The sequence below is a fragment of the Typopeltis vanoorti genome, chromosome 14 (genome assembly GCF_054136105.1).
Source record: "Typopeltis vanoorti isolate ZY-2024b chromosome 14, IOZ_Tvanoo_1.0, whole genome shotgun sequence".
In the NCBI taxonomy this organism is placed as follows: Eukaryota; Metazoa; Arthropoda; class Arachnida; order Uropygi; family Thelyphonidae; genus Typopeltis; species Typopeltis vanoorti.
Genome location: NC_143562.1, coordinates 36,831,739 through 36,853,503, shown reverse-complemented (window position 1 = coordinate 36,853,503; position 21,765 = coordinate 36,831,739). Strand labels below are relative to the sequence as shown.

Below are 21,765 nucleotides of genomic sequence, written 5' to 3'. Positions count from 1 at the left end.
TATAATTTACAGTGACTCAAGATCAGCTATGGAGGCAATCAAAAATGGCAATACCAATCTTGCGCAAGACATCCATAAACTCTTAAATCAACTAAAGTGTTTAGGACAATGGATTCCTGCTCGTGTTGGCATTGATTACAATGAAGCAGTTGATAAATTAGCAAAAGAGGCCAGAGAACTCAACCAAGAAACTCAACATGATAACTCTTGCTGATGCTAACGTACTAGCAAAAGTAAACTAATTCCACTGAAATCAGTGATACAACATCAAATTCCCGAAATCAATGCTGACAGAAAGACCTCCGCCATGATAGCAAGACTATGAACAGGACATTATTGAGGAATGAAGATCAATACAGATGATACGAGAACATATAGAAACTGCAACAACTGTCCTAATACTGAACTGACACCCACTCACATCTTTACCTGTCCAGCAATTACAGCAGCCCTGCAAGAAATAGATCTTAATCCTGAATAATAGCTCTATACAAACAAAATCATCGACATAGCCAAAGCAGTTCAAGGAGCACATGGAAACATCTAAGACTCTTCAAAGGACAACAACAACAATAACCAGAATATAAACATTAAATTAATTACCATATATGTGTTGGAACAATGCTAGTTGCTGCTGTCATATTCTGTAGCATCGAGTGTATCATATCCTAGGTCTGCAGCAGTAAAATTTCATGAAAATAAATTTTTAATGAAAGCAGACCAGAGTTGGTGTAGGACTAAGCCTTGATGTTTGTTACATTTATGTGTGGGAATCCACAACATTTCAGAGGCTTTCTTGAACTTTCTTGTAAAACAATTATGATCAATTTAAGACATTTTCATTTGCTGTCAAACTTGATTTATGCTATCTTCTTTTTTTTAGATGTCTCACGTTCTCAAGCAAGCGGATATCCCCTACCTTTCCATTTGGCCTACATAGCATATACCACAAGAGCAATGAATCTTATAAATGCCTCTATTTTTTCATGGGATGATATGGAGGTTTTGGTGGATAAGAATCTGGAGATTTTATGCAATGATAAAAAAAAAAGCCACTTTAATGTTATATTAACGGAGCAACTTTGCCACTTTGTCTATAACATTTTTGATGTAAGATGTAAGGTAGTGTAATTGCATTCTTAAAATCTTGTTTAAATATAGGAGCTATAGGAGGTGCATTAAGAATTTTATTGATCATCTTGAGTTCATAACTGTTGAGGACAAGGTTATGTCTCAGGTAGTGTAGTTCTTCATTCCTTTTAATTGACATACTGGAAATCTTGTATAAATGAAAGATTATTATATACTTGGTTTAATCCTTTATCCAAGTGTAAGCAAACAAGTTTGCGCCTGAACTATTTTCAGGACTGAGGCAACTCGTATATAGAAGCTTATTGACTTCACATCACTTGTCTTAGTATCCCATGATGCAAAGCACATATCCTTATAATGCTATGCATTATGGGAAAGGTCACTACCCAGACCGGTTTTGACCTTTATTGAAGTCTTGTCAGTGAGAACAGACCTTACACAGGATCAGATGGAATAAAACTACCCATGCTTATCACAGTAAATACAAACTTAAAAGAATTTAGAGGTGATATCAAGGTTGAAGTGATGCAGAAGTCATATTTTCATATACGAGTTGCCTAAAGGTTTTACACATTATTAGAATACTCTGGATTAGGTATAGTTGTTAGAAGTTTTTCCACTTAGTTATACTATAAATTAAAGAGGTAAAAAAAAAAGATAAATGAAATCAAAATTAAAATCTACCAAACTTTGCAGATCATATCTCTTTAATTTATATTATTATTTGTATTATTTTTTTTCTTTTGTTTTTTTCCTAGGATGAAATAGAACGCCTAAAATTGGTTTTATATGAAGCTGGAAAAAAGTGTAACTATTTAGCCTATGACCATTTTTCAAAATATAGTGATGATAATAAGGATCCAAAAATTAATTCTTTTCAAGAAAGAAATGGATGGCATTCTCCAACTGAAAATAGGATTCATAATAATTTGCATAGCTCATTGCTTTCAACAAAAAGGAAGTAAGAATTTTTATTTATTTTTTTATCACTATCATCATTTACTGGAATATATTAACATTATAGTCATCACCATAATTTGCTGGAATATATTATTATTATTATTGCAGAATCTCAGTGGATTCATGAGAATTATCACAGAAGGTCTATTTTATCATCATCATTTCATCATCATATCATCATCATCATTCTCTGAAAAATTCATGTACCGTCAAGGGGTGTACAGGATATGATATTACTACATGAGAAAAAAATTACATCATTACTAACTTCCTATCTACAATTTTCCTCCAAATCAGTCTGTTACTTGTCAAGACTCCAACATTATCAGATCTTATATTTCTATCGTCTAAGGCACTTTGTACCGTATCAATCCACCTATATCTTGGTCTTCCTCAGGGTCGTTTTCCTGGCAACCTGGCAGAGAACACTTGTTTTGCTAATCTTTCTTTGCCCATTCTGTTTAAGTGACCATACCACCTGAGATTAGCTCGGCTAACACATTCCTGGATGCTGACAATGTCAAGGTTCTTTCCTAATATCCTCGTTTTTAATATGATATTGCCATTGATGCCATCTGTTCATGCCTATAATCTTTCTCAGGACTCTCATATCTGCGGTCTCTAGTCTTTGGTCAAGTGTTTTACTTCTGAGCCAGCTCTCAGATCCACAAGTTAAAACTGGTTTGAAAACTGTCTTGTATAAGCTAATTTAGTGTTCCGACTAATTTCTCTCTTATTCCATATGAATTTATTCAATTGACTTCCCACCATACCAGCTTTGCTGATTCTGTTGTCTATTTCTATATTTAATTTACCATCTTCAGTAAAAATCGTGCCTAAGTAGCTGAAATGTTTTACTTGTTCCACAGGTATTCCATTCACAACACAGTTGACATTTTCAATGATTCTGCTTATTTTCATTGTCTTTGTCTTTTTATTGCTCACCGTCATACCATATCTATTACAACAGCTATTCAATTTAGTCAGAGAATCTTGCAGACTTGTAGCGAATTTATTTAGAAGTATAACATCATCTGCATAAAGCAAAGAGCTGACATTAACATCTCCAATTTTGATATCAGGTTTAATACCACTTTCCTTCATAATGTGATCCATACTGATAATGAATAACAGAGGGGATAATGTACATCCTTGTCTCACACCAGATTTAACATTAAACCATCTTCCTGTACTTCCTTCAATTCTAACTGCTGACTTACAACTCAAATAAAGACTAAGTATTGCTTGATATAATGCCCCATTGACACCATATAATTGTAGCATATTGAATAGCTTCTCTCTTGGCACCTTGTCATGTGCCTTTTCCAAATCGACAAAACTTAAATACAGATCTTTGTTATATTCCCATGCTTTCTCGACTATTTGTCATAAAGTGAAGATCTGATCCTGACAGCCTCTATTTGGCCTGAATCCAGCTTGTTCTTCACCAAGCTTTTCTTCCACAATTCTTCTCAACCGTTTCTCAAGTATACTTGCATAGATCTTGCCAGGAACACTCAGTAGGGAAATACCTCTGTAATTCTCACATTCAGTTTTATTTCCCTTTTTGTATATGGGTACTATGAGAGCTCTACTCCAATCATCGGGAATTCGTCCCTCTGTCCAGACTTTCTGAACTATGCAGTGCAGCCACTGTAAGACTCTTATACCACCATACTTCAGGTCTATTTTATGCACCACTAAATCAACTGTGCTACTCCTTAAACTCATTTACTGTTTGCAGTATTCCTTTTCTCTCAGGTAATGAATTCATGTACCCAACAATCTCCATGTAAAAAAACCCACTTCTCATTTCCTTACTTTCACTATTCCTTTGCATAACTTAAATTACAACAGGGAGATAGGCCCTCGTTCTACTATTTGAAAAGTCTTCCCAGTGTCCATTTCACTGAATACTTTTCAACAACTATATCTCCATCATATTACCTCCATCTTCTATCTACCAAACTTTGCAGATCATATCTCTATATCAAACATTTGCAGGTCACGTGTCTCAATGTCTTCAGAGGCTGATAATTCACAGTCCTGATTTCATTTATTTTACTGTGTGCACTTTTTCTCTGAAAAGTTTCTTTATTCCTTTTGAATCCAGATTTCCAGATATAAGCACAGTGCTCTGTATGGCCTTATAAAATGGCACCCTTATCTCTGATGCTCAACACCTTTTTCCCTGTTGCAAAGCTCTGATTTGTCTTCACTACCTTTGCAATGCGTTCCCTGAACTTGAACTCTCTTTAAGTCATTAATCCAATGATCCCTTTCTTCCTATACTTCTTCCAGTATAGGTCCACCACAATATTCAACCTTCCACCTGTGGATACAATAATTCAATACTTGTATTCCTGCCAGTGCATCATCTACAAACAAATCAATATGTCCCATTTACATTATAACTGTTTAAAGGTTGGACAGTAATGTTCTTAGTACTAGGTCCTGCATAATCTCCTACTTGTAACCTTCATCCTCCTCCTTAATACTGTCCACTATACACAGTTCTTGCAATATGTTAGACAGTCAATTTATTCCACCAATCTTACATCATGGACTGCTTAGGTGCTTGTGGCACAACATATAGCCTCTTCCAGGCATGCCAACCTGATTTTTTTGCAGTGTGGCCCTTCCACAAGCAGGGTTCTGATGACTCTGGTAAGTATTGCAACCATAAAGACATGCCTTTCTTCAGTGGTAGATAACTTTCATTGCCTGGTGAAATACCATCATCTTGCATATTATAGATCTGAAGTATGTTTGTTGTCATGTTTGCAGTTCAGATCAGAATTTCTGGTTTCAGTCCTCCTTCTCCTTTGTATTACTTCAACCTTGGTATCGCCTGTGGGTCTGGTATCACTTCTGTTCTTACATGTAATGCAGCTAACATCCTACAAGAGCATGCTAAATACTCTAAATACTTTAGAGTATTTAAACTCTAAATACTCTAAATATCTTTAGAGTATTTAAACTCTAAATCCCCCCCCCTCAGTCAACAATAGAGCAGTAAAGTCGTTCTGCAGGCTCGTCTGCAGATAGCACATGCAACTGAACCTAATGAATAATCAAGCTGCCACTTGCCATAGGAGGAAACCCTCAAGGTCATGCCAAGAAAATGAATGAGTTTTCTATGTGGAAGGCATGTCTTTTACCCCACACTACATGCTTCTGCTCTTTGGTCAACAACTTCTCAACAGTTCATTATGCAAGATATCATAAATAATTTTTATATAAAAATTCATTGTAAAAAAAAAAACTTCCTTGTCTACTTCACAAACATTTGTGATCTTAACTCCAGCAAATATGATGTGCCCCTCCTCTGTTCTTCAGACTGTTTTCCTAGAACTATTCCTCTAGCTATTCAAGAAATATCAGTAGGTTCTTTCTTTCTTCTTCTTAACCACTTGTTCTCCATATCCCCCCACACACACACATAGTGCTATTGTGCTGTAAGTTTACCACCTCTTGTGTATAGAATTGATATTTAAAAAAAAGGGAGGTTGGGGGGGGGAGAAGAGAAACCTGTTGATAATTCATCTTAAATAGAGGGTTTGTGTTTATATGGGGAAACCCCAGGTGAGTGAGACTGTGCCTAGAAAATGAAGATTTATGGAATAGAAGAGAAGGAAATGCTGGTTTTGCAATTTTATAATTGGACAGTCTTATATAGTGAAACCTGTAGGGTATTCATGATTATAAAATCACAAGCATGCCATAGTAATTAACTTTCTGCATGATTTTATAGTTGGACAGAGAATGCATAATGACTCACTGGTGCCTTGTTTATATGCTTAGAAGTGAACGATGGATACAATTTACTGATACCTATCCAATCTTGCTATTATTTAAGGTAAATTTTTAGGGGGCTTAAGAGGCTTCATCATCTGTGAAAGTAAAATGGCAGAGACAGACCATCAGTACAGGCATTTGGAAAAAATTTTGTGAGATTGAATGATCATAATTTTGCTCATATGTTCTCTTCTGGATGGTATCAGGGAGGTTTTTGGTGTGTGGTGTGGTGTGCTATCTAAAATATGAAAACAGTATTCTAAGGTTGAGCTGGTGGGTTGTTAAACAGTGAAACCTTGCTGCACTGTATAAATCTGAACAGAAATGATGGTCTGAAGTTATCTCTATTATAAAAAATAATTCTTGTCCACATATTATGTAGTCAATAGTTTCTTTTTTTTTTTTAATTCATTAATAATTTGTCTCTTGTTAAAATCTATATAGCTTGGACCTTAATGTATTTTAGGCTGTGTCACTCTGTGTGATATACAAGTACTCATGCATTTTCATTGTTGAATCTTCCAGTTTTCTCTTCTACTTGTTTGATTTTAGTCATACCATAAAGGTGCTTTATACACTAGGGCAAAAATTCGATGCTAAATAATGTCTTACGTAAGTAATAAATCCATACTTAGTCATTATTTGTTCAGTTATGGCAGCTTATGTAATGTACCAATTCATCATATTATTTATTTAAATTAGAACTTAGAACTTGGAGCTTAATTATATTTGTATGAGCTATCTATTTTTTTAAATGTTGGCTGTCTGTATCCAGACAAATGTTATTTAAAAATAATAAGAATAATAATGTTATTATGTTGTTACTTATGAGAAATGCCAAATTGCCAGCTTTATGAAATAAAGAAATATTGAATCTACTTGTTTCATGAGAAAGTTAGAAATGAATAACTTTCCTACATGAAAAGAACTTGTCACCATTTTAAAAGCTAAAACTAGTAATAGCAATGCATGATAGTGGACAAGCAGAAGTTGCTTTGCTGTATTTCCATGCATCTGCTGCAAAAGTGAAAAACTAACAGACATTGTATATTATCAGCTGCTCGAGAGAAGAAGAAAACTTTGGTGGTTTCTGTGTCTGAGAGTGGAAATCCTTTAAAAAGGGAGAAAAATAATAATAATAAATGGGAAGTTTAATGTGGTCATTAGTCCGTATAGGATTTATTCAGGGACGAATTCCAGATGATTGCAATAGAGCTCTCATGGTACCCATATATAAAATGGGAAATAAAACTGAACGTGAGAATTATACAGGTATTTCCTCCTACTGAGTATTCCTGGTAAGATTAATGTATACTTGAGAAACTGTTGAGAAGGATTGTGGAAGGGAAGCTTGGAGAAGAAAAAGCTGGATTCAGGCCAAATAGAGACTATCAGGATCAAATTTTCAAGTTACGACAAATAGTTGAGAAATCGTGGGAATAGAACAAAGATCTGTATTTATTTAAGTTTTGTAGATCTGGAAAAGTCATATGACAGGGTGCCAAGAGAGAAGCTGTTCAAAGTGCTACAGTTGTATATGGTGTCAAAGGAGCATTATATCATGCAATACTTAGTCTTTATTTGAGTTGTAAGTCAGCAATTAGAATTCAAGGAAGTACAGGAAGATGGTTTTATGTTAAATCTGGTGTTAGACAGGGATGTACATTATCTCCTCTGTTATTTATTATCTATATGGATCACATTATGAAGGAAAGTGGTATTTAACCTGACATCAAAATTGGAGATGTTATTGTCAGCTCTTTGCTTTATGCGGATGATGTTATACTTCTAAATAAATCCACTACAAGTCTGCAAGATTCTCTGACTAAATTGAATAGCTGTTGTAATAGATATGGTATGACGGTGAGCAATAAAAAGACAAAGACAATGAAAATAGGCAGAATCATTGAAAATGTCAACTGTGTTGTGAATGGAATACCTGTGGAACAAGTAAAACATTTCAACTGCTTAGGCACGATTTTTAGTGAAGATGGTAAATTAAATATGGAAATAGACAACAGAATCAACAAAGCTGGTATGGTAGGAAGTCAATTGAATAAATTCATATGGAATAAGAGAGAAATTAGCCGAAACACTAAATTAGCTGTATACAAGACAGTGTTCAAACCGATTTTAACTTATGGATCTGAGAGCTGGGTTAGAAATAAAACACTTGACCAAAGACTAGAGACCGCAGATATGAGAGTCCTGAGAAAGATTATAGGCGTGAACAGATGGCATCAATGGCAATATCATATTAAAAACGAGGATATTAGAAAAGAACTTGACATTGTCAGCATCCAGGAATGTGTTAGCAGAACTCATCTCATGTGGTATGGTCACTTAAACAGAATGGGAGAGGAAAGATTAGCAAAACAAGTTTTCTCTGCTAGGCTGGCAGGAAAAAGACCAAGATATAGGTGGATAGTAAAAATTGCCTTAGAAGACAGAAGTATAAGATCTGATAATGTTGCAGTCTTGACAGATAACAGACTGATTTGGAGGAAAATTGTTGATAGGAGGTTAGTAATGATGTAAGTTCTTCATGTACTACTATCATAATATCCTGCACACCCCCCTTGCAGGTACATGTCAGGAATTTGATGATGAGGAGGAGGATTTATTCAGTTGAAATTGAATGAAAGTTTATTGCTTTCCAGTTCATGTAGAAATGGGTCCAGCACCCAGTAAAGTTTATTTTTGAGTCATGAATGCATTGTTTTATTTAAGATTTTCGGTCTATTGATATAGTTTTAGTTATTTCCTTCACTGAATGGTGAGAATTTCATTTTTTTTAATATTATTATTATTATTATTATTTATATGGGCACTCCATGGAGTTAAGACTCTTTGCAGAGATCCACTCTGTTCATTAACACAATAATAGCTATCATACATCTCCTTAAACCTATTTGGTGTTGGGGTGCTCACAACCACCTCTAGCAACACATTCCACTCATTTACCACCCTTCAAGAAAATAATCTTGTTTGCACACCCTTACTAACCACACTCTTAGACAGCTTCCAAGTCTGATCCCTTGTTTTTCCTCTATTCCCTATATATTGAAAAATTTCTTCTGTGTCAATCTTATAGCATTTCCTTTAATAACTTTATAAGTTTCTCTCATATCACCTCTCCTCTGCTTGTCAGCTAAATTCTTCAACCAACACACCCTCAATCTATCCTCATAGGGAACATTCCACAGACCTGCTGGCTTGGTCACTCATCTCTGAATCCTCTCCACAACCTCCCAATCCCCAAGAAATGCAGGTGACCAAATCTGTGCACAGTAGTCAACATGTGGCCAAATCATAGCCTTATAAAGAGGAATACTAACCTCCCTATCTTTACTTGTCAATGTGATCTTCTGCATCCAAGTAATCCTCTGAGCTATTTTGCCAATGCTTGCAGTATGTCCTCTGAATTACAAATTTCTATCCACCATCAACCCCAAATCCCTAGCCTCATTAGTTTCCTGTAAACTAGTACCATCAATATGATATGACGTATGTAATACTTTTTTCTCGAAGTGTATTACCTTACATTTTATAACATTGAATTAACAATCATCGTCCTCTGCTCATACTTCCAGTTTATTTAAATCATCTTGTAAGATGATTTAAATAAACTAGATCACCTTTATCAACTGTTGCCCTCCCTATTTTTTCATCATCGTCAAACAACTGAATGTTTTCCTTCAAATCTTAAGGGGGACATTCAGTTATATCATTACAGAGTCCTGGAGCACTCCACTAGTCGCCCTTATTTGCCTTAATTCCACTCCACCACACACCATCCTCTGATGTCTGTCTATCAGCCACCCCCATCCATGCCACCAGCCTCATATCCATTCCCATTTGCTCCAACTTATATAATAATTTTCCATGTGGTATTCTGTCAAATGCCTTTGCCAAGTCCATCAGTATCGTGGTGTAACCATTTCCTTTGTCCAGTTCTGCTGTCACCTTATTATAAAATGTGAATAAATTACTGAGGTAGGACCTATGTTTTGCAAAGAAAATTGTGGTGGTTGAGAAATCGAAAGGCCTATAAGCACTGATATGCTTATAGGCCCTTCTGCTGCAGGTGACAAGTCAGATATCAATTTATATAGAAAGCAAATTCATTTTAAAGTGGTTAAAGATGTTTATTTAATGTATGTTGCTGTTATAAAAGTATGAGCAGTTTCTGTATTAACTTTCTTCCTGTATATTTATCTTTGGCAGTGAAATTCCTAAAACAAGAGTCTAGAATCTTAGAATTTTGGTGCTTGTGTAGTTAAGTTTGGTTGATTTTATGTTTTATGTATATGTATATTATGAAGAGAGCCTCCATAGCTCAATCAGTATAGATGAAGCCCTTTTGTCAGAAAGACCAAATAATAAATTTCCATCAGTGACATGAGAAACCTTTATCTGGTCTCTTTCAACTGAAGGTGAGTTAGCTGTCTCATACGAAGGTAGGGAGTTTTTTCACCCAGAAACTTGGGATTTTCATCCCCAATAAAGGGCAAACTGGCCCATTAACACAACCATCTACAAGCATAGGACACACCAGGAGGCATAGGGGTAACCACCTTATCCTCAATACGGTAGTGGTAAAGTGAATAGAAATCCTTGACACCTCAAGGTAAAAGAGAAGGAAAGGAATAAGAAGAGGATATTATGAAGATGTCTAAAGACCCAATCTCTTAATGAATTAAATGATTAAGAGGTTAATAATAGAGCATACGTTATATGATATCCTGGTGTATATATGTGGGAAGGATACATTTTTACTTTCTCCATCACACACTCCAAGTAGCTTATGTGGGAAGGATACATTTTTACTTTCTCCATCACACACTCCAAGTAGCTTAAACTCTTAAATTCAAAATAAAAAGAAAACACTGAAACTAATTATTATTGCACCCTCCATGCAGTCAGCAGACTTATCGTGGGGGGCTCATTCAACTGACAACATGTTTATCATACTGAATATTAAAATTTTTAACACTCCTTGCATTAATTCTGGTAATGCATTCCATTCACTGACAATTCTCTATGTAAAAAATCTACTCCTCACACCCCTCTTCACCACACTTTTACATAACTTCCAGGAATGGCCTCTGGTTATTCCCCTCTCATCTTCTACTCTTTTTATAATCCCATCTGGATTAATCTGATAGAATCCTCTCATTAACTTAAATGTCTCTATCATACACCTCTTTTCTCCTATCCACTAAACTCTGCAACCCACATTACTTCAACCTCTCTCTCTCTCTATAGCTAGCATTCCGAAGTCCTGATATTGTCTTAGTCACACATCTCTGGACCCTCTCCAATGTTTCCACATCACATTGAAAACCAGGTGACCAAATTTGAGCACAATAGTCCAAATGTGATCTGACCAGTGCTTTATACAGTGGCACAGCCACTTCCAGATTCTCCTCTAAACTTCAGTTTACTGTCAACCATGACTCTCGAATCTCATCCACTTCCTGCAGTACTGAATTGTCAATATACTACACAGTCTTATATTTCTGTGCTCCAAAATGCAACACCTTTCACTTATTAATATTAAAACTATAACCCCACTCCTTTGTCCAAGTCAAAAGTCTATTCAAGTCTTCCTGAAGGGAATTATCAGTAATGCTACTTATAATTCTCTCCAACTTTGCATCACCAACAAACAACTGAAAATCTCCACTCAGTTCACATAATATATCATTTACAAACAAATTAAACAGCCGAGGTCCAAGAACAGAACTCTGAGGCATGCCGCTCGTTAACTTCCTTTTTTGAAACATTGCTCGATCATACACAACTTCCTGGTATCATTCAGAGAGCCAGTCTCCAATCCATTGACCAATATACTCTCTATTCCCATCCTCTGAAGCTTGTATACCAATTTATCATGTGGTAATCTATCAAACACTTTCCCAAAGTCCAAAAATATCACTGTGTGTGATTCCCCTTATCTAACACTCATTATCTTATCATAAAATGCAAGTAACCAGCAAATGCAAGTAGCTGATCATCATAAAAATGCTATGTCCATCAATCCTGTATTCCATTCCTAGCCAATCTCTGCAATACTTTGACTAGAACTACAGCTATACAGACTGGTCTATAATTGGAAACTTCTATCCCAGAAACATGCTTGTGGAGTCATACTATTTTGCCTTCTTTCCACTCCTTAGGAACCTTACCACTCAAGACTTTCATTAAATAACCAGGTCAAGGGCATAGCTAACTGTTGTGCACATTCCTTAAGAATAAGTGGTGATATATCATCCACTCCCACAGCCTTATTAACATCTAACCCAATCAACACTTGATACACCTCATGTTCTTTTACTTCCAGTTTTCTTTAATACTCCTCTCCCTTCCATATATTGCACCGCATCATTTACACCAATATGATATACACTGATAAAGTGCTCATTCACTTATTCCACTATATCCTTTGCAACTGTTATTCTGCTGCCATACTTATCCACCAGTGTCAACCTGCCATTATTATTCTTTCTTTTGCTTGCCATATAGCTGAAAAATTCCTTTGAGTTAACCTTGGTCTGACCAGCCAATTTCCTCTCATACTGCACCTTTTTTTTCTCCATCATGCTCGTCACCTTTCTAGCTTGCACTTTATACTCTTCATGGATCCGATCACCGCCAACTGTCTTATACCTCCTCCATAGCATTTTCTTTTCCAACACCACTTGCTTGATTTCACTGTTCATCCATTTCACTCCTACTCTAGTTACTCACTTAGCCCTTAGTATGCAGTTATACATTGCTTATGTCAGACACTGCCTTGTGAATTTCCATGCACTGTCAATCAACATCTTTTCTACTCAGCTCATTTAGCTGATGTACTGATGCTAACTGACTACGGAGCTTCCTACAATCACTCACTTTATACTTCTACACATATATACATTTTTGGCAGCAATCTTTTCTTGTTTCACCACTTCCAAATAAGTACCTCATGATCACTCTCACCACTGGTGGCAGTGTTAACACCTCATTAACAACTACATCTTGTAAAGTTATCACCAAATCCAAAACACTAAAGCCTCTAGTTGTTTCAGTCACATGCTGCTTAACATATTTATCTCTCAGAAATTCAACAAGCTCACTCCTTGTTCCCATACACCATTTTCTCCTTCCATTCTATATTTCTGTAATTAAAGCCTCTCATCAGAATCACCTTCTTTTTTCACATGCCCAACTAATTTGCCTAAACATTTCGCAGTCGGTATTCTCTGCATTCCTTGGCCTATAACATCTTATCATATATACTGGCCTGTTTATTTCAACTTTACACCACACGGTTTCAAAATCTGTACATGCACTATCAACTTCCACACTTTGTGGAAACAATTCAATCGCAATCATAAACAACACTACCCCCCCTTCCTCTTTTCACATTCCTATCTTTCTGGAAAATTATATATTCTTCCATTTCTATTCCTGATATCACATCCTCCTCAGACAACCAAGTTTCATTATTCCAATTATATTTGGTTATACTGACTCAATAAGTGCTTCCATAGTTGGACGAATAATCCATGTTATGTCCTTCGATTGGAAAAGGCCTAAGTTCAATTCTCGCTGTGATGAGAGGAATCTTTATGTGGATTTTTTTAATTGAAAATGAGTTTAGCTGATCTTATATGGAGGTAGCAGGATTTTTTTCTCCTGAAAACTCAAGTTTTTCATCCTGCATACAGACAAACAGCTTTGAGAACACATGCGATTTACAGACAAAAAGTACTACTGGTGGTGGGCAGTAGATGCTGTTGGTGTAGGTGATGATGGTAGTAGCGGTTTGCTGTATTTGGTGGATTAAGTAGAGACGGAGAGTTGTAGAGTAGATGCCCTCCCTCAGTGAGTCTTTGAACTCCTTGGAGGTGTCACGTAATAATAATAGTAATAGTAATCAGTGCAACAAACTCAGCTCTCTTGTCTTGAATACTTTTTACATTTGTGTACCAACATAACAATTCCTGTGTCTTTGAGGCCATTCTACCAATACTAATATTCTCTATTCTAGCTGCTATACCACATCTTTCTCTTTGGTCTGACCACTCCTCTTGCCCTAGTCCTAATTCTGATTTCCATTTCTACCTGTCTCATCCTCACCTTTATTCATTCCATCAACTTGTGCTGCTGCAACTTTAACCTTGTATCTATCTTCCCCATGTCATACAATCTGTTTAGTTGTGCTATCCTGCTTCACATGTAGACTCTGATCATTTCCTGTATTAACTTCTTGACTCTGTGTCTTCTCAGAAAACAATAGCCTTTCCAAACACCAAACCCCTCCAAATGCAATCCATCAACTTTAAATTTTCAAACTTTCCTTAAATTCACTCCATCGATTTACAAACTGAACCCCCTTTTCTTCACACAACTCAGTCATCTTACTATTCATTATCTCTGCTCTCCTTCTCAATTTTCTATGGTCATATCTGGGGAACATGCTAACAACTTTTCCAACAAAGTTATTATCCTTTACTTGCCGCAACAACTTTCACGAGTCTCTATCAATATTTTTTTTCCCCCTAACTGTCATTTGTGCCCAGGACTACCACTAATTTTGATGTCTGCTCTTTCCTTTTCTGCAACGCATCAGTTACTTGTTTCATTGTTTCACCAAGAAAACATGTTTTGTAGACTTTATTAGTCATCACACCTGTAATGATCTAGTTCCTATACAATGATATACAACTATCTGTTGACTCTATCTTCATAGCACTAACTTCCTCCTTCTCATTCTCATCAACTAGCTTTAGATGTTTAATATCCTCTTCCAGATGTTTCATTTCACTTTTCATTTGAACTAACTCTTACCTAAGCTCTTCTACTATGGTCCCAACTGTTGCTCCCATTCCTAATCTATCAAGACATTTTTCACATACATTAATGCTTTCCTTCTTTTTGTTTACCCAGACAGTCCACAAATTTTTCACATTTTTCGGTGCATACACATAACAATTTTCGCAGTGCATATGCTGTGAAGAATCCAAGGCAGATATTCATACCAAAGCTTTCCATGTCACCAATGTGCTTTCTTTGTGAATACCATTTTCAGAAGCAGTAAGAACAAAGAAATAGCAAAACACAATATAAGCAACAAAAATTTTCATCAACAATACTACTAAAGGGCACGTATCCAGACTGAAAAAAATGCAGCGTAAATGGTGATAAAAAGCCACACTATATGCTAATTAAAAATACTTTTTTTAGCACAGCTCAAATCTACCGCTAGTTCACTCGTGGCTTTCCAAATCTCCCAATTGACCTTGCACAAACAAGTTCGTATCTCAGGATATCTCATATGTAACCTATCTTCTAAATTACTCTTTTTAAGCTCACGTACCCATTAAGAATTGAGTCTTCAAACACTTTTTAACCAAAATAAAAATCTTTTATTTACAAAAAATCACAAATATATACAACATCTAATCAACTACTTAACTGCACAAATGCCAGCATATTCTTCAATTCACACTTAAATGTGCACAACTTCCTTTCATTCACATAAACTAACAGTTATTATCCTATATGGACAAAACTCTTGCAACCTTAGTCTTTTGCCTCCTGCAGAACTTTTATTCTTTCTTGAGTTCACAGGGGAAAGACTAACACAAAACAAAAGTGCTCTCTTTATGACAACATAAGTGAAAACTCTTCTTATAGCTTAAATCACAGACAACCGAAGAAAACATATCTTGGCTTTATCTAATGCACTTCTGTAACTTCACTTTCTATATGAAAATTAGAACAGATTCCACTGAATAAACTACTAAAGACTATACCATCACTTTAGAATGAATTAATTTTCTGTGTGAAAGTTTCAACATTCTCCTTAAAACCTTATCAACAATTAACACTTCAGAACAACTTTGCCTTCTACATGAAAGCATCTGAAGAAATAACTAAACATGCCAACAGTTAGAAATCACTAATCAGACTGAGAATCCTAAATAAAACAAACTTTGCTGGGTCCATTCTATATGAACTGGAAATCAGTCAAGTTCTTTTCAATTTTAACTGATATAAATACTATATGGATTAATGACTACAATTAACTTCATACATCTCTTTATTCAAGGATATTCTGTTTCAGTCTTCCATTTCTAACTTTTCTTCTAATTTCTGTACAGTCTTCATATATTGAAGATACAGAAGCTCCACAGTTTTATCTATATTCCTTTCTTATTTCCCAAACAGCTGAATACCTAGCAACATCAATAACATTTTTTTACTTCTGCAAATTCTTGAAAATGCAACTGAGAAACTTCCACTCAAATCCACCATCATGCACCACCGTTACTGTTTTCCAGCATAGCATATGATGAATTCTTTCTTTACAACAGTGCAAAAAAGTTTATTTAATTATATATACTTAGCAAATGAAACAAACAGAAATTATCAGTTCTTCATTTCACAATATTTTTTGCACCAAGGTAAGTTCATTTAATTATTTAAGCAACGTATTGCAGTGGTAACATTTTCTTGTCTTGTAAGTGACAACGTTTTGTAAATGACATACATACAGGGGTATTGGAGAAGTTGGTTAAAGACAAAATTCAGGAATAGGTGGATTGGAATCGGATACTATATTAGGGCAGCATGGTTTTATGATGAGTGAGTCATGCTTCAATAATTTACTCACTTTAATTAAAGCAATTAAATACAGATATGAATCTCCCAGAATGTGTAGTTTGAATGGAAAGGTGAAACTAAATGAAATCACAGCACCTCCTGAACCATTATTATTATTATCACTCATCACAATGCAACATCCATATTCTCATCAATTTATTGAAACTGTTAAAGGTTGAAATGGGGTTCAACAGTGCAAGGTGCAAGATCAAGTGTACTATTTGGCTATAAGTTTGTTGCCAGTCAAACCAAATGATCATAAACTTTTTTATGATCATTTGGTTTGACCATTGGATTCAAATTTGTAAGATTATGCAAAACATTGCATATTCTTACAAATTTTCCTACATGAACAAACAGCTTTCTGTTGTAGACAGATCAGGGTTGAACTCAGAAATTGTATTTGATTTACAAGGAATGTTACATCAGCATATCACATATATATATATATACACACAAACTTTTAAGTTAGCTATAGAGAATGCTAATAATGTGCAAGAACTAAGACTTGGCCATACATGCAAACCGAGTACCGAACAGGATATCACGCACACAGATTCAATGTGCCCACAGCTAATGAAGTAACGATTGTCATTACTGGGCAAGAATTTAACTGCAGAGACATAATCTTACATGGTTGCAACGATAGATTGAAACAAATATGCGAGACGCATAGAGCCTATGATGCCCTCCAATATCCACTTTTATTTTGCAAAGGAGAGGATGGATATTGCATTGATTTACCATAAATGAATCCAGAAGTGAAGAACCTACAAGTAGAAAAACCATTTCAGCAATGAATTTTTACATATCGCATGATGGTACAGATGGAAAATTTAAATTTACTAGATAGATATATGGTCAATTCATCAGTTGATATTGGGTTGATATGTATGCTAAAATTGAGTCTGAGCATTCGCATATGTGCATTTAAACCAAAGTAAACTTTGGTAAAAAATTATATACAGGTATCCCTTGCTTAACGCGGTTTTGCTTAATGCAGATTTGAGTATCATGGCGAAATTAATTGCGGCAAGAGTTTTGATTAATGCGCCTTTAAATTTACCAGGCAAAATCATGCTCACGCCACAAGGCTGCTAGCCTCGTGGTCATCCAAATTCTCTTAATGATCTGTGTGAGAATGTGAAAGTTTTATTTTCCCACCAAATACGACATCATTGCTACAACCCATCGACATGAGCGTCATTGCATCTTTCAAAGCCTATTTTCTTAAAAAGACATTCTCAAAGGCAGTAGAAACAACAACGGGATAAAATGCGATCACGCTCCATGAATTTTGGAAAAAATTTACATTAAACATGCAATTGAGAACATTCGTGACTTGTGGGAGCAAGTGTCTTCTAGTTGCATGAAAGCTGTTTGGAAAAACCTTCTGTCAGAATGCGCTAATGAATTAGGTTGTTTTCAAAATCCTGTGAACAGCGTGGTCAAAGAAATCGTTGCAATTGGTGAAGACCTCGGTTTTGATGGTGTTGATGCAGAAGATGTTAAAGAATTATTGGATTCAAATTCAGAAGATTTCAGTGACAACGATCTTCTTGAAATTGAACAACGAACAAATGGAATGTGAAGATGTGGTTCCAAAGGAAATAACACTCAAAGAACTGGATGGAATATTTCGCAGTTTAGAATCGCTTAAGCAGCAAGTAATGAATATTGATCCAGATGTTAATCGAAGAATGCTTGTTTACCGAGGTCTGGAGAGTCATTTTGCTTGTTGTCATGGAATTTATGCCAATAAGAAAAAAAAAACTAAAACTGCTCAAATGACTCTTTATAACTTCTTTTGATTAAAAAAAATTGCAGTAACTAATGTAGGTACAAGTATTTATTAAACATTTACTTTGCATTCATTTTTTATCTTTCCTAAAAGAGTACCATATAAAACAAACTATTAGTACAGTAATCAATCAGGGATAAATTGTACTTTTTACCATTGATTATTAGATTTGATTAACGTGATTTTGATATATGCAGTGACATCTAGGGGTTAATTAACCACGTTAATCGAGGGATACCTGTACATCTCTGCAATGCATTGTGGAGATGTATATAATTTTTACCCACATCATCAGCATGCAATGCAATTGATTGCATGCTGATGAAAATGTTTCAAACATTGCCTTCTTCTTTTGTGGGAAGCCCTCATGTTAGAGCATATGATGTCACTGACCTTTTCATTACCTTCACATGCAACAGAATTGTCCAGAGATTTTGGAAAATTTGCTACCTGGTAATAAGATTTATGACAGGTATGACATTATTGCAAGAGTTTTTCACAGTAAGCTGATGCAAGTAAAGAATCCCATCACAAAATTCAATATTTTTGGTGTGTGGAGGTGCTATATGTATTCAGTAGAATGGCAAAAAAGGGGATTGCCACACACTCACATATTGATTTGGCTCAAAGATAAAATCAGGAGTAATGAAATCGATTTCATTATAAGTGCAGAGATACCTTCTCAATGTGACAAAGAACTGTTTGATATCATAACAAAACATATAGTTCATGGTTCATGTGGGCCTGTTAATTCAAACTCATCATGCATGAAGATTTATCCAAGATCATTTATCAATGAAACTCAAATAAGTAAAGATAGGATGGATATCCATGATATCGTCGATGTGCTTCTTCATATGGTGTCGAATTGCTACCATACATAATAGGCAAGGAAATTTTGAAATTGATAATTGCCATATAGTGTCTTATAATCCGGTTTTGTCACCAACCTTGAATGCACATGAATGTTGAAATTTGCAATTCCGTGAAATCCATCAAATATGTATACAAGTATATCAACAAGAGCTCAGACCAAGCTACGTTTTGTTTGCAAAACGTAGCTTGTTTGCAAAACGTAATTTGGTATAGATCAAAAAGTAGATCTATACCAAATTGAATGATACATTAGTGCCTCTGAAGCCATTTGGCGGATTTTATCTTTTGATATTTGTGAGCACCATCCAACCATAGTTCATCTCGAAAATGGTCAAAGAGGATACTTCATAGAAAGTAATGCACTCAGCATAGTGGAATCACCAAGGAACTCAACATTAACAACCCCTTTTATGCTATGCATCGAAGATAATTTTGCCCAAACACTGACCTATAATGAAGTACCTACATGCTACACCTGGCATTGAAACAAATTTTAATGAAGAAGACAGAGTGCTGTGGATAGTTATCCTGGTGTGAAAAACAGCAATGCTCTGATTGTTGTGTTTGCAGTGTACATCCCAATAATTCTGAATGCTTTTATTTACAAATGCTCTTGATGCACGTGAAAGGACCAAAATCATTCAGCAACCTAAGAACAGTAAATGGCATAGTACATTTAACATACCAGAATGCATGTAAGGCATTGAATTTGATAGAAGATTCTCACTGGTCTGATTGTCTCAGCAGTGCAATAATTTCAAACTCACTGTCATCTTCGTGCCTTTTGTTCACTGTAATGGTGTTTCACTGCAACATCACTGATCCTCTATCACTGTGGTCAACTTACAAAAATCATTTTTTGGAAGATATCTTATACCAAGAATGGTCTACTCATTCTTATGGCTCAGTTCAGTGAAGCAATATATAATGTGGCATTACTGACTTGAATTGATTGTTGAGTCAATAAATGACAAAAGTGTTCAAGATTTCGGTCTTCTGATACCAAACAATCCTTTGCCTCTAGATACAAATTTAATCCAGGAAACCTCATACAATTTCAGTGAACTTCAGGATTTATTATGTCAACATGAACAATCACTAAATTCAGATTAAGCTGATGTATGAACTGCGAAAATTAATCAGGGAAACTGTTTTTCTTGGATGCTCCAGGTGGTACTGAGATACTGAGAAAACATTATTAGCTAAGTTGAGAAACCAAGGTAAAATTGCTCTGGCTGTGGCATCCTCAGGTATAACAGCTACAGTATTGCAAGGTGGTTGAGTGGTGGTAGTTGGCGGTAGATGGCATTGGTGTAAATGATGAAGACAGTTGCAGTGGGTGGAGACGGAATAGGTGCTCTCCCTCGATGAGTCTTTGGACTCCCAGAAGGTGTTACGTAATAATAATAACTACTCAATCTGCTTTCAAAGTACCACTTACAAATGAGACTAATGATCCATCTTTGTGCAATATATCAAAACAAAGTAATTTGTCAAAATTATTACAAAAAGTTTCTTTGATTGTTTGGGATGAATATACAGTGTCCCATAAAACATCTATTGAAATGGTTGACAGAACACTGAGGGATATCAGATCAGACAATCGAAGAATGGGTGGAATAGCTGTTTTTTTGCTGGTGATTTTCAACAAACACTGCTTGTCATATTCCATGGAACCTGGGCAGACAAAGTGAATGCCTTTCTTAAGAAATTATCACTATGGCATGATATAGAGAAGTTTTCTCTCAAAAGCAATATGTGTGTTCACCTATATGGAGATTCTAATCACATTAGGGTGATTAAAATCTCCATGTGAAGTACAATGGTGAAGTACAGCAAAAAGATGGAAAAATTATATTAACACCTAAGTATTGAGAAAATACGAACTGTTGTGCAGAGTCTACCATCTATTGAGATCATAACAGAAAAGTCACCTTCTTGGTTCAGAGAGATCTATCCTCGCACCTCGAAATGATACCATGTCAATAATGAACGAGTTGGTTCTTAATAGGATTAATGAATCTTTTAGTATTTACAAATTAGTAGATACTCCTATGGATGTAAATGGTTTTCTCATGGAATTTTTAAATTCGCTTAATCCACCTGGATTGCCTGGTTATGAAATTAAATTGAAAATAGGTGTTCCTATTATGTTGCACTGAAATCTGCACCCCCCCCCCTAAATATTTGTAATGGAACTAGGCTTCAAGTAAAATCCTTGAAATCGAATATGATAGAAGCTGTGATATTTACAGATCCTGGTATTGGAGAAATTGTTTTCATTCCTCAGATACCCCTCATTCCTTCAGACACTCTATTTGCATTCAAACAGTTACAATCTCCAATAAGAGTTTGCTTTGCAATGATGATGAATAAATCCCAAGGACAGACCCTTAGATATGCAGGTTTAGATTTAAGAGGTGAATGGTTTGGACGTAGGCAGTTATATGCATACCATGTTCTTGAGTTAACAGTCCTCAGAATTTAATTATTTTTGTCAAGGATGATGAAACTTATAATGCTGTTTACAAAGAAGTGTTATAATTCTCACAATTCTATACCATGATGAAAGCACCAGC

At 35.5% G+C, this 21,765-nt stretch overlaps 1 protein-coding gene across 2 annotated transcripts in view; it reads left to right on the top strand.

Moving 5' to 3' along the window:
* Window positions 1–21,765, top strand: part of LOC150099370 (uncharacterized) — a 462,639-nt gene that overhangs the window by 410,831 nt on the left and 30,043 nt on the right. For both annotated transcript variants that reach the window (XM_090403434.1, XM_090403433.1), the window contains exon 31: window positions 1,851–2,053. In XM_090403434.1, the coding sequence (XP_090259560.1) occupies window positions 1,851–2,053 (203 nt within the window). The remainder of the gene's footprint in view (window positions 1–1,850; window positions 2,054–21,765) is intronic.